This window comes from Magallana gigas, chromosome 8 (genome assembly GCF_963853765.1).
Source record: "Magallana gigas chromosome 8, xbMagGiga1.1, whole genome shotgun sequence".
Classification (NCBI taxonomy): Eukaryota; Metazoa; Mollusca; class Bivalvia; order Ostreida; family Ostreidae; genus Magallana; species Magallana gigas.
In genome coordinates, this window is record NC_088860.1 from 22,958,441 (window position 1) to 22,972,518 (window position 14,078).

At 33.8% G+C, this 14,078-nt stretch overlaps 1 protein-coding gene across 2 annotated transcripts; it reads left to right on the forward strand.

Moving 5' to 3' along the window:
- Positions 1 to 1,544: 1,544 nt before the first annotated feature.
- Positions 1,545 to 14,078, forward strand: LOC105319928 (G-protein coupled receptor 83). Of its 2 annotated transcripts, none has more exons than XM_066069980.1 (2): positions 1,545 to 2,140; positions 12,756 to 14,078. In XM_066069980.1, the coding sequence occupies exon 2, from the start codon at positions 12,823 to 12,825 to the stop codon at positions 14,056 to 14,058; it is 1,236 nt and encodes a 411-aa protein (XP_065926052.1). In that variant the 5' UTR covers positions 1,545 to 2,140; positions 12,756 to 12,822; the 3' UTR covers positions 14,059 to 14,078. The 2 variants fall into 2 exon arrangements, with proteins under 2 accessions (XP_065926052.1, XP_065926053.1); XM_066069981.1 differs by lacking the exon at positions 1,545 to 2,140 and adding an exon at positions 8,039 to 8,146.

Below are 14,078 nucleotides of genomic sequence, written 5' to 3' on the forward strand. Positions count from 1 at the left end.
AATAACGTTTACTCAATGCAAATGCGTCCACGACACCCTTCTTTATAATATTTGGCATAGGAACTAAACTATCAATCCTATGATTTTATCTCAAATTTGATACAAGTGAAAAGCTGACAATGTGACTGCAAACTGGGTTTTCTTTTATTGGAACAGTATCCATTTGTCAACCCTGAATTGATAAACACTACCTATCCTGAGAAATAGAGTACATTACTTGCAATATATACATGCAGTATTTTTTTCCATAAATTATCAAAAATCCAACTACTATACAAAACAAAAACTTCCTATCTTGAAAACTGTAGGAAGAGTTAACCTTACAATATATGATATATTCTGCGAGAAAATGACTAAGTTTAACAGCTAGTATTTTTTTCTTCATAAATTACAGCAAGTATTTTTATCATAGATTATAAATGATAAAAATCAAAATATAAATAATATGTACATCTCTCATATATGTGAAATTGATCTCCAAAACAACAACTTCCTATCTTGAAAACTGTAGGAGGAATTATGATAGTATCCATAAAAGGGGCACTCTTTTGGCAGCCGTCCGTCCGTCCGCCATTTTCAACATTTCAATATAACCGGATTTTCTTTTTAAAAACCCGGTTAATAAAGCAAAAGAAACGAGAACGAACTGCGTAGTGTCCCCCCTCCCCGCACATTTTTTCGTTTCTTTTGATAAATACAATAAAGAAACAATGTGAAATGTCTGGTAATATTATTCAACTTTTGGTCATCATTTTTAAAGTACATGTATGTATGCACCCTAAAGGGACTTGGACAGGATTTGAGATCAAAATTTTTATTTTTAATGTAAAAAATGGTTTACTTAATTGTGCATTTAAAATGATTGACCAAAATACTGAATGTCAAAGCCACGTTACAAGCGAGATACAGAGGTAAGAATTGATTGTTATTTAAACAAAGCTCGAGTCTTATAGTTGTTTACAAAAGATGTAATGTAGAGAATTACCATTTCTTAGACTAAATGACACGTAAAAACAACTTAAACTAATTCAATATCTTTAAAAGTACTGTTATCCACAAAAGAAAGATACATTTGATTGAAACAAACTAACACCAATACAACGCATATGTAAAAATGACAATGTTCGAGCTTTGTTTACAAAACAAAGAATTATGAACTCTGTATCTTGCATATAACTTCATATTTGACTTTCAAATTTTGACATAGCATTATAAACTTCTATATTTATCTTTATAAACATGGAAAATGGAAAAATAAAAAAATTGAAAATTTTTAGTCAAATCGTGTCTAGGTCCCTTTAGTAATGATCAAAATACTTTTCATCAGAAAATGTAACATGTATATAAAGCCCCATTTGAAGATGTCGTTCCTCAATACTAAGCTTCTTGGAATATAAATTACTTTCTTTTATAACGCTGTAAGGCTTATTACTATATTATATATATAAAGAAGTCGTAAATCAATGCAACTTATTGATTGGCATATAATAAAAAAAAGCCAATGTTTTGAGCGTATTTTTCCCTTTTTCAGTGACACATAGGTGTTATTCTTGTGGTTGACTTTTACGGCATCCTATTATCATCGATTCCAAAAACTTAGCCCCGAGACGTTCAAAAAATTGGGAGCGGATGCTTTTATGTGCGAAAGGGCTCAGGAAACGAACGGATATATTTAAGATCAAAATAGGAATTTGCAATCCTGTCCAAGAGGTCTTTAATATGTTTCTTTAAATGGCTCTTCTCAAGTTATGTGGTAAAGGGAAACTTCCACCCAGGGAGATATTTTTGATTCATGGCTTGTCCCACTGTGCACTTTTTCAAAACATATGATATATACGTCTATATAACAGCTACCGCTTAGTGCGAATAATATCTTGTTTCTCGAAAATAAAACTTAAAACTCTCTTCGGTGACAGTGTTAGTCACACGCCATTACCTTTCAATATGTTTACCTGAAAACTGCCTACATGTTTCGCATCCATTTAGATTGTACCTATACTGTATATCGACCTGCATGGGTTGTTCCATTTGCTTCGCGAATGGACCTTGGAGAGGGATGTGAATGGATTTTTTTAAAAATGCTTTCCGTAAGAAACACAGAGAGGAAATCAGAAATATTTTGGCTTTTAACGAATAAAAGGTAAACTTTACGTTTAAATACCGGTGTTGTATTTATTTTTATATATAACAAAATTTGGACATCTTTAATGTCTAAGCTTATAATAAATTCCTAAAATGCTTATTATTGATTGTCATATATTGATGCTTACGATATTTGCGTCAGATAAAAATGTATAATTACTCAATCATTGCTTCATATGTAGATAATTTCAAGGGGGTTATTTCGCTGTTTTCATGACAATTCGCGGTATATTTTTGCGAAAGACTCTATTGGACTCAAATTACAAAGCTAGTACTGTTTCATAGTATTCTTATCTATGAAAAATGAGAAAAAAAATTACAATGAAAACATATTTCAGGTTATCTTTTATACGTTATATTTTTTATGATAGGTTGCATTGTGGCAACGCAAAGTGCTTAAAGCAATATGAGCTGCAATTTTCATGTTGATATTTTTTTTTTTACGAAAATGATATTTTCTAATAAAATGACAAAATATAATTATCATGGTGTTTGAATTTCTGTTAGCAATATTTTTGTGGAAAAAACCGTTAAGAAGCCTTAATTGGAGCAAAATTGAATTATTGTCATCCTGTACAAAAATTGATATGCTATATATTTCTTAGAAGAGAAATCTTTCTTCTGACAAAAATTAATGATTTTTAAAAATCTTATGTATCATTAAAGCTTAAATTACATGCAGCCTTATCATACTAGCAGCTTTTTGCAGCAAAATAAAATTCGAAGAAATACAGCTCATATTGCTTAAACTTTTCAAAGTGCTTTGTAACAGGGCATACATGTATGTCAGCGTCAGATAGCATCTTGAAGTGTAAATCGAAGGTGTTTTTCTGAATGTTCCTAATCTAGCTAACATCTTCATTCATCCCAACACTCCACACGGTTTTAAGCAAATTCTGTTCTCTTGTAATGGCTGTGGTTTAGTTTTTGATTGTCAGCAAAAAAAAATCTACAGTTTTAATCCCACATCATAATTGAAGTTCTTAAGTACTGATGGGAATTGATTTTATTGATTATTATTTATTTAAAATTCAACGATTAACGTAATTTCGCATGACAAGTAATTTCTTAGCTGTATCTTATTGATTACGTACATTTTTTTCTAATAGGAATTACCGGTCTTCTCCGATAAGTATTCCGAGCATTACACGTAAACCCCATATGAATCCTGTTGTGTATTACTCATATTTAAAGATAGATATAAGGCCACCAAACTCTTATTTTTTATCACTAATCGAAACATTTCTGGAAAATTGTATCCAAGCAATTTTTTGACAAACAAATTACAACATAGTCTAGTCTACGCCAGCACGTGTTCTATCTTTAAATTGAATAGTCTACCCATGATTCCAAACGTTACCGCTGTAAAAATGGCGCTTTGGTAATCAATGACAGCGAACCAGTCTTATTGAACTCTGGCGTAGGAATACATATACGACTACAAAAAATATCTAAATTGTTTGTAGAATTACATAGAAATTAGTGATTATTTTCAAGTACTGTAGTGCCATATTGTAAATTTTTAATTTACTGGTCGGGTGTAAATATAAAATTTACAACATGACACTAGTCAGCGGTGCTGATTTGTGCTAAGGTCCAGACTCCTTCCGTTTTGCCAGAGTAACTGCATAGAAGTAAAACCCATCCAACAGCGAGCACGACCAGGCATGAGTTGACTGCATATATCTGAAATTGGCGTCTATTTTTATGAAGCTTATTAATTGTGTACAATTTGATATATATGTTATTATATAGATTAGGTCATGTAAGATAAATTAGCTCTCTAAAAATACATTCTCAATCCCGCTTTTCAATTCCATTCATTTTGCCTTTTTTTCTTAAAATTTGTACATGACCGTTTAAAACGTAATCATTATATATGTAAACTAAAGATGACATATTTTTATTTTATTACCAATTCAAAATGAACATGTTTTTATTGTAAGATATGGAATCATTGTTGGCGTGCAAGACGTATGTAAAAGCCTGCTTTTGTTATATTTCCTTATTTGTGACTTTGTTCCATAAAGTCAATCCTTTTAATGAAAATCTTCAAAGGAAGAGCTTATATGATATTTAACTTGTGATTGATGTCAATTTATCCTAGATTTCCTAGTATACGGTATATATACGTAGAAACCTGATTTTTAAATTTGTCAGATAAACCGCTGGCTTTGAGCGAGTCAAATAATTGCAACATAACAGAATTAACCGTTCAGAAAAGGCGATGATCTGTTCCTCAGGGGACCACATCACCGACTTCATATTTGTGACAAAGGATTGTCTTACTATAAAAAAAGAATGGTTTTAAAACACCTCGTTGACATATGGGTTAAAGTGATCGATTTGGGAGGACAGAACAGTGGTCGTAAATAGCCCATTCTTAGTTTTATTCCGTAATCTTCTTCTTCTTCAGAGGAGCGCTGTTTAAAGATTATATATAAGGAATAAGGAATCATTCTTTGAGTATTATGAGGTGATAATTTTGGTCAGGGCGTGATCAAATCCAATAAAGCCCGAAGGGCTTTATGATAGATTTGATCACGCCCCGACCGAAATTATCACCTCATGATATTCAAAGTATGATTTCTTATAATTTATATTTATATCGTACAATTAAATATTGAAATATAGATAAGCAAACCCCGCTGGCGCCTCAATTGGGCTTTATGAGTTATATAGTACAAAATCGATACGTAGTGTTATCACAGGCAAAGACACTGGAAAATGTTAATATAGAAAAATATTCAAATTTAATTAAAGCTCAAATATTAGGATATTATCCTCACTAAATGCATACATGTGTGATGGTTTATGGGCGATGTTGAAAAAAAAGGTTGATATGAAAAAAATGACAATAACAAACCGTGAACCATCTCAAAAATCCATAAAACGAAATACAAATTCAAAGCAGAGCAACACGGGCATCCAAATAGATCTTATTTCTGATTTTTAATTTGTTGACCATTAAGCCTTCTCATTGAGCCTTCTCGGAACACTTTTCAAATAGCCTTACCCGCATAAAATACAGGTACATGTTTGTGTAAGCATCTTGATGTTTCTCTCGAGAATTAGAGAGAGACCAAGTCGTAGTGGCTGCAAAATAAGAAATCATAAAGAAAAAATCTCAAGAAGGACCCACAATGAAGAGAAGCTAACACGAACTTAATTAGCAAAAGAAATAAGTTTTCGTCAAAAATACCAATCCTTCCGGGGGAAGCTGCTCAAAACTTTACTTTAAATTGTATAGAATACAAACGTTATTGGTAAAGTTTCGGAAATCAAAAGCATAAAATCAAAACTTTTACCAATTACATAAGCTCTAAATGAAATTTAAATGACTTTCAGCTGCAATGTAACAAAAAAGGTATTTGTTTACTTGAAAATTTGTTTATTTATAAATGTGAATAAGAATTATTAGTTCATTGGCATTCACTACTTTACAAATAGTTTGCTGAGTTATGTCCCTTTGGGGGGTCGACCCAAAGGTAAAGAAACCCTTTAATATTCCCTTTCTTTATTCTACCAAAACAAAACATTTAGGCGTTTTTCTGTTTGGAGTTGGTTTTAATACAAGTGATCGTAAAGCCCCATATTAGGACAATCAAAATACAATATGGAAACGAATAGAAAAATGCGAAGGCTACCCAGAGCTGGTGGTTAATTAAGGGACATAGAGTTTGTGAAAAAAGTGTCATAGTATAAAAGGTAGCAATAAGAGAATGATCTGATGAAGAGATTTTGATTCTGCTTGATCATCGGTAGCGCTCCTCCATGTCGACTGGATTTAATTAGGGAAATAAGTATTGAAGCAAGGTAGCTATTACTTATCACTTTTCCTGATAGATCTTTGAAAAATATACACTCCCTGCGATATTCGAACGGGACTCAATGAGGCAGATGACAAACTGACATGCTTTCATTAGCCTTAGAAGACAAATACAAGCCATTTACCGGTAATGATTCTATTCACGTTGACAAAATAACTCTTCCCTTAAACATTTCATTTCCGTTTAGAATTAGTAAAAATGAATGTACTTTACGTGAAACTTTTCTTTTCTTTCAAAAATCTTATAATTCTAGCCTTAACATCAGTCGAGACAAAATAATAACAACTTTTTGATTTTCCGACATCGTTAACAGCTAAAAGAAAATTAAATTAGACGAAAATGATAAAATACCAATAAGGAAAGCAATTTCTTTAAAGTACTTTGCAATAAAAAAGAAGATCGCTAAGCGTATGAAACCCGCCAGCCACATATTATAAACGCCTTACGTGCAGGAAAGCAATAATCCGGACATCAGGTATAGAAAAGAAATTACAATAACACCACAAGCGTGTTTTGTGGTCTATTTATGGTCATCCTACCCGGGGTATCTGACCCCCGACTTTCTTTCTCTGGATACAAACGTGGTAAATATGCGGGTCGTTGACCAAGACTTAGTTGGTCATTGACTCTCGGTCTCTTCTGGCCCTAGGGAAAGAGAGATGGGCATGCTGAGAGTTGTTGCTAAATTTATTTGTATTGATGAGAGAGAGAGAGAGAGAGAGAGAAAGAGAGAGAGAGAAGACAAGTGAACAATTTAAAAGTAAAAATAAGAAAATGAACTATGAAATTAAAGTTATAGGTGTACTACGCTAACCCCCCCCCTACCCCTAAGGATTAGGAATTTTCATGATTTTTGGAAGTTGCCTTTTTTTTGCTTGTTAAGATTTTTTGGATGAATCTGGCCCCCAACTACTTTCAGAAACAATGCTACGTGCCTGTTATATACGCATTTTGAAATACAGTAACTATTCAGTGTTCATTTCTATAAGATATAAACAGTTTCATATTTATCTAAGGATCTTCGGGTATTATGAGGTGCTAAAATACGGTCGGGGTGACCAAATCCAAAGGGCTTTATGATAGATTTGCAAAAAGATTTGAAATGCTCTTTAAGCTTATTTACGACAGCTATCGTAACAAAATGGACATTTGTTATCTTTGAAGAAAATTGTTACATCGACGCTCTAAGCTTTCATAACGGATAACTTTGATCCATCTCGAAATCATTTGATTTCCTATAATTTCGAGACTGAGATCAAATATATTTATCAATACAATTTTCCCAATTTAAATCAAATGTGGACCTAGTTCAGTGATGAAATTGGATGCATATATCGAGTTGACGAGTGCATACTAGCATGTATTATTTCTAATTGTTATACTTTCATGTTAAATACTGAAATCTGATTGGTTAAGACGCAGTTAATAATATTTACTATTACCCTCAGCGTTAGCAACACACTTGGCAACGGGTAACATTAAAAAATGTTACATGCGCGAAAATTATGCGCGTACGGTTCGCTGTAGAATTCACGTTATTCCTATATAAAAGCAGTAAAATTTTCTTAAAAATTTTTAAAAAGACATTCAGTATAACAAAATAAATAGTGCCTGTTTGGGAGGATAACAGTTGAAATTGACACCCCTCGAAAACCATTGTCAACCTCCGCTTCGCGTCGGTTGACAATGGTTTTCTCGGGGTGTCAATTTCAACTGTTACCCTCCCAAACAGGCACTATTTATATACTGTTAAAAAAAAAAATTCCACAGTCAACAAAATATCGAAGCGTCAGCCTTTTTCTAAATCAAACGAACGAACAAACAAACAAACAAACAAACAAACCAACCAAATAGACAAACAAACATAGAAAAATGTTAATTGTTTTTAATAATTTTAGGTATTCGTCAAAGTAGTTTATGTCGTGCATAAAAGCACAAGAGTTTATGTAATAAGTTTCAGATGAAAGCAATATTGAATAAATTTAAGCGTCTAATTACCATTACTAATCATCTAATCTGTTATGGTCAGTTCCAAGTTGCTCGCGCTCGTGTTTACGTCAATAGTGGGCGTTAACATTTTGCACTGGTCAATAATTGAATGGACGATTATAAAGCTTGCCTCAAAGCATGCAGGAAATGTCTTAACACAATAAAATAACCGTGAGCAAGCAAAGGTAATGAACTTTTTTTTCAAATTCGTAGACATAAAATGGAGATTAAGTGTTATGGTTGCTGTTAAATTTGTGTGTTTGTGTGTGTGTGTGTTTAAGAGAGAGAGAGAGAGAGAGAGAGAGAGAGAGAGAGAGAGAGAGAGAATATTGGTGGGGCGAAATGATATACCAATTTTGGTTTGAATGTTTAACTTTGCTTTAGTTTATAGCTCTTTGTGTCTGAACAACTGCCGGTGATTCCTACTAGCAGTGTCTAACGCCTGATGTCAAAAAGTATTTTATCACTAAATTTCGATATCTGATAATGCATAAAACCATCAACAGAGAAAAATGCGTGGTTCTATGGTAAATGATTAATTATTGTAGGACTATAGAGGTAGGATGCAACTTCCTTTTTACTAATCAAAAGACAAAGTTGCAAACACAGAGCAATTGTGTCTATTCGAACTCGATTCATCAAGACAAGGCATTCTAGTTCATGTCTGGTAATTCTTCATAGAGAATCCAATACTAATTTGTCTTATGACCTTTAAAAGAGCAAGTGAAACTATTTTCAACATAGAACATTGAAGGTTTTTTTTGGTATCATTTTCAATTTAGAGGACTTAGCTACACTGATTTTATCACATGTAAAGTCATAAAAAAGCTAAGGGTATTTTTAAACTACGTCTATCACTGATTATATTGAGACAGTAGAACAAGTTCCACTACCGGTGATGTAAAAAAAAAACCCAATGATTGCCAAGTTTTTTTTAATTGTATAAGCTAAAACAATAATGAGTGGCTCTTGTTTCAAATTAAAGTACAGCGTGTAATAGAAACATCGATTCTCTTTTATATCAGTCATTTATCTTCTGCACCATTTGCCTCTTTACATATTTTTTCTTTGGCTCTTTCAAATCATTTAAATAACTATGGATTTTTTCTATATCAATAATGCATGCAATACATTTTTTCTTTTGCTTCTGTATACGGTAACCAATAATATTTTTTGCTCTTTCATAACAGTTTCGTTTGTACTGCAGTTTTTCTTTTGCTTATTTGTTTCAATTTTGTTTTCATTTTTGTTTCTCTACTTTATCTTAAATATGTCCTCAAAGAGAAACAACTGACACGTTGGCTCACACGTGCTGCAGAAGAGGCATTTGCCGTGTGACATGCCACGCGATGTACGAGCTCGAGTGAATAATGGGTCATCATATAGTAGTCAATAAAATTGTTAACTATCATTTGAATTGTTAATTAGCTGAAATGGGGATCATTACTGGAATTAAGGACCATTAGAAATGTTTACAACTATCAATAATAACCCAGTCGTGATATCGGTCTGTTTGTGCGTCCGTTTGTCTGTCCGTCTGCCCCGCCGTTCGTCATTCCGCCTGTCTGTCTTTAAAAAGATATAATTGTCAATTTCCAACTTGCAGACAATTTAAATGTTTATTAACATACATTTTTAAAGTGCTTTTCTTACAAATGTGTATTCTTAGATGCAATTTAGTGGAAAATGGTGACTTTGCATTTACACGTATGAACCGGTAAATTATGCTTTAATTTTGATAAAATTCAGTTACATTTTAAAGGATTTAAGACACGACTTTAGCTCAGATTTTTCTTTTTTCTTTTTTAATTTTTAATGTCTAGAATGGTTAATATGGATTTTTCAAATGCTTGATAAAAATTTGAAAGTCAAATATCAAGTTACGAGCGAGTTACAGAGGTTAGACTTCTTGGCTCAAGTCCTGTTATTGTTTTCATATGTGTTATACTTGGTTTAAGTTTCTAAATCAGTCTAATGTTGCTTTTTGTTGTTGATTAAATTATTTATGATCACATTAAATGATTTTATCTTGTTCGCTATAAGTAATTTTGTCAAAGAAACATTACATGTAAACAAATAGGAGACTCGAGCTTGATTCATTTTTAGCCGGGCTATGCTGAATCCTGGCTGTAGGCAGGCGAATCGCCTATGTTACTATAAATAGCACAACTTTAAAAGTAAACAAAAAACCAAACAGCATAAAAAAGCTTCCGTTATACCAAATAGTTACACAAAGAGCCACGTTTTGTCAAAAGTGTTGCCATCTTGGTTTTTTTTTTATAATTTCGAGAAAATTGTCTATCTTTTTTTAATTCTCTTATAAATAAAGTGTTTTAAAAACAAGACTATGCATTTTGGACACATACAATTTGCATGAATTTCCATGAACTACTTTGCTGCGCGTCGAAGAAATGGGGATCGAATATATAATGCTTGTTGCAAAATTCAAGGCAGCAACTGTTGAAGTTTTTTTTTTACTAGACAGACATATTTTTGTTTATAGCCGCTTACAAAATTTGATCGCCCTCTGACGCTTTGCTGACATTAAAAACATGAGAGAGAGAGAGAGAGAGAGAGAGAGAGAGAGAGAGAGAGAGAGAGAGAGAGAGAGAGAGAGAGAGAGAGAGAGATTTTCAGTCTTTACTACACAATATGCATAAAAACACACCAAAAGAGCCCGGCTTTCAGTACTTCAGTACTTTGATAAAATAATGCCTCAAATTATTTACACTTTTTACAATTTCTTTAAGCACATGTATATGATAGTCTATATTTTTAGAATTTTTTCTAAATAAAAAAAATTATTCTAAAAAGTTTTTCAAATGATTCTAAAGTTTATTGTGTAATTATTCTCTGACATAAGTTTCTCATTCTCTCAAGTGTCCAAAATAGCAATTGAGATTTACAAATGTAGTCTTGCAGCAATCTTTCCATGCGGTTTAGCAAAAGTTCGATATGATCTAAATACTATTCCCATAGGAATGTCGTTCCGATGAATGATGTTTCTGATGTTGAAACTGGTCTATAGTAGTGATTAAAATTAATGAAAATGTTCGTCGCTAAGTGTTGCATAGAAAATTACATCTGGTTTATGATCTAGGCCTTAAAGCACTGTGATCTACATGCACTTCAAATTTGATGGGGCCAAGGAAGATAAATATAGTTACTTTCTCCTATTAATAGGTGGTTTAACGTAAATATTTTATTATGATGTCTTTAATTATGCTCAAAGTGTGGATTGCCTTCAATTGATTATTCCACGAACCTTTTTACAGTAAAAACGATAAAATTACAAATCTATTTTTTGAAATTTTAATGGTAAAAAATTAACCCATGATTCAACAATTTTACACAAAATGCAAGGATATTTTGCACTCAATAAAGTCGATCAACCGATTTCAGAAAACAAAACCACGATATTCAAAATGATAAAAACGTGTTTTTTTCATTCTGCAAAAACTTTCTTTTTATGGCAACTTTGAGATCGATAGAGGACAGTCATTTGTTTCAAATCTTCTAGGTTTAACAGAAAAGCCTTCGTATTGAGTAATGACCCAATTCACATCTTTAACGAACAAAGCTCTCTTTTAGATCTGCAATTATGTCCTTGTTGCCAAGAATGACGAAGGCTTAACATATTTAACGTTGCTTTGAATTATAGGATAATAGGATAGGAGCTTAAGCGACCTCGGAACTAGTTCTGCGATATACTGTTGGATCTAATAAAAATTGTCAGTTTCGAAAATTTAGCCGTTTTGCTTTTACGCAGAAATTACAACGACTTGCTCATATAAAATTAAATACTAGTAACGCTAAAAATCTTGATGTTTTCAAATTTTGTAAGAAGCAATCGTCCATACGTTATCGGGGATGTTTTGTGTCAAAGATAATGAGGAAATACTAGCTGGTCTATTGGAGAACTTGTTTTATTTTGGATGAAAAGAGCGAAGAACCATCTACAGTAAGGGATACTGAATTTTGCAACACAAACGTAAACTCCTGAGAGGTTGTGGTTATCTGGATAACAAGATTCTTGAGTCCGTAAAACTGTAGCTGAACTGCAGTATGCAGGACACCATTTACAATGACGGATTTTCATCATTTTAAGCACACGTACCTTATCTACCTTTCACTGTGAATGACAATACAATGCAGGCACGTAGCATCAGGGGGGGCCAGGGGGGGCCTGCCCCCCCCCCTCCCACTTTTTCTCGCAGCAACAAATATTTTAAAATTTACATATAAAAAAATGAATCATAATGGAGTTGGCCCCCCCACTTTTTTGGAAGTTAGTAAAAAATTGATATGAAAATAAGGAAATGAGTAGTCAAATTGAAGTTACTACCCCCCCCCCCCCCCCCCACGGATTAGGAATTTCAAGATTTGGAGGAAAAAAAATTTTGGTAGGGAAGAATTTTTTTGGAAGTATAGTTGAGTCCCCCCCCCCCCCCCCCCCCCCACGGATTAGGATTTTGAAGATTTTTGGAAAACTTTAAATTTCCTTTTTTTTTTGCTTGTCAAGATTTTTTGGATGGGTCTGGCCCCCCCACTTTCAAAAACGATGCTACGTGCCTGCAATGATTGTGAATTAAAAGCTTCACTTTTAATCTAAAAAAAAACCCCAACCAATTGTATCAATGCATGCATGCATATACAATTAAAATCAATTTCATGTGCATTATGATTTCTATTTCGGAACATAACGATACCTAGAAAAAACCCCCCTTTTTTTAATTCTTGAATTATATCAGTTTGAAGATGATTACGTAAATCATTTTTTTTTTCATTTTGCAGATGTGTGTGTATAGGATGACAGTATTTCTAGGATAGTGCGTGACATCCAGTCTTCTTCAGAGACGCGATGTCTTTTTTACAATTCCAAATGGATGACATAGAAAACTTACTTTATTCCTTGGACAATGATACATTACATGACGTTTTCTCGGATGATTTTGAAAATACATCAAACTTTGAGTATTTCGATAGCAACCCAACGACCCAGATTCTTCTAATTTCAATGTTTGGTCCTCTGGCCATGCTTACATTTGTCTGCAACATCATTGTTTGCTACGTCGTGGGCAAAAACAAGAAAATGCAGACGGTGACAAATGTCTTCATTGTGAACATGTCCGTGTCGGATTTAATTCTAGTGTCTCTGAATGTCTCGCTTAATATCGCGAGACATCTAGCGCGTGAATGGACCCTGGGAGACTTCTGTTGTCACATGTTGAACTTCTCATTGATGCTGTCAGTTTACGTTTCGACCTTCACTTTGACCGCCATAGCTCTAGACAGGCATCAGGTGCTTCTCTATCCTCTACAGCCTAGAATCACCAAACGCATAAGTTACGTAATCATTTTTGCTATTTGGTTCGTGTCAATCCTCTTAGCATTACCGTATGGGGTTTTCACCAAAGTGGCAGTGATTGATTTCCTGTTGGCCAAGCTTAAGCGATGTACGACCGTGTTTCCTCATCCTGCTCATCAGTGGGAGCAGGCGCTGACCATTACCACAACGGTCCTACAGTTCTTCTTGCCTGTGGGGGTTATTGCTATAGCCTATTCAAGGGTGATACAGAAACTCTGGCTGCGAACGCACCTGGGGGTGGTGACAGAAACACAGAGAAGAATAGAAATTCAAAAGAAAAGAAAAACAATCAAGTTATTGGTTGCTGTCATGTTAGTCTTCACAGTATGCTGGGCGCCGATCAATTTCTATCATCTCTTGACGGACCTTCATCCGAACAGAGTTACCTTCCGTTACAACGGTACAGCTTTTTTTGTTTGCCATTGGATTGCCGTCTCCAGTTCCTGTATAAATCCTATTCTTTATTGTTGGATGAACCAGTCCTTCCGTTCTGAGATTAAAAAGCACGTGACTTGTTTAAGGTGTGCGTTAACGAAACGTAGCAATTGCTCACATGACGTTGAAGAACCTTTCACGAAAGAAACCAATTCTCGTAACCGACAAGACCGCAGGTCGGTCTCGAACCCTCTGATATCCACTTCCTCTTCCGATTCCAGGCGATCAGAGAGAGAAATTCCCAAGAAATGTAAATTCACCTGTAGGTGCACGTATAAATTAAGTAACGTATGAAATAAAATGATGCGAAGCAA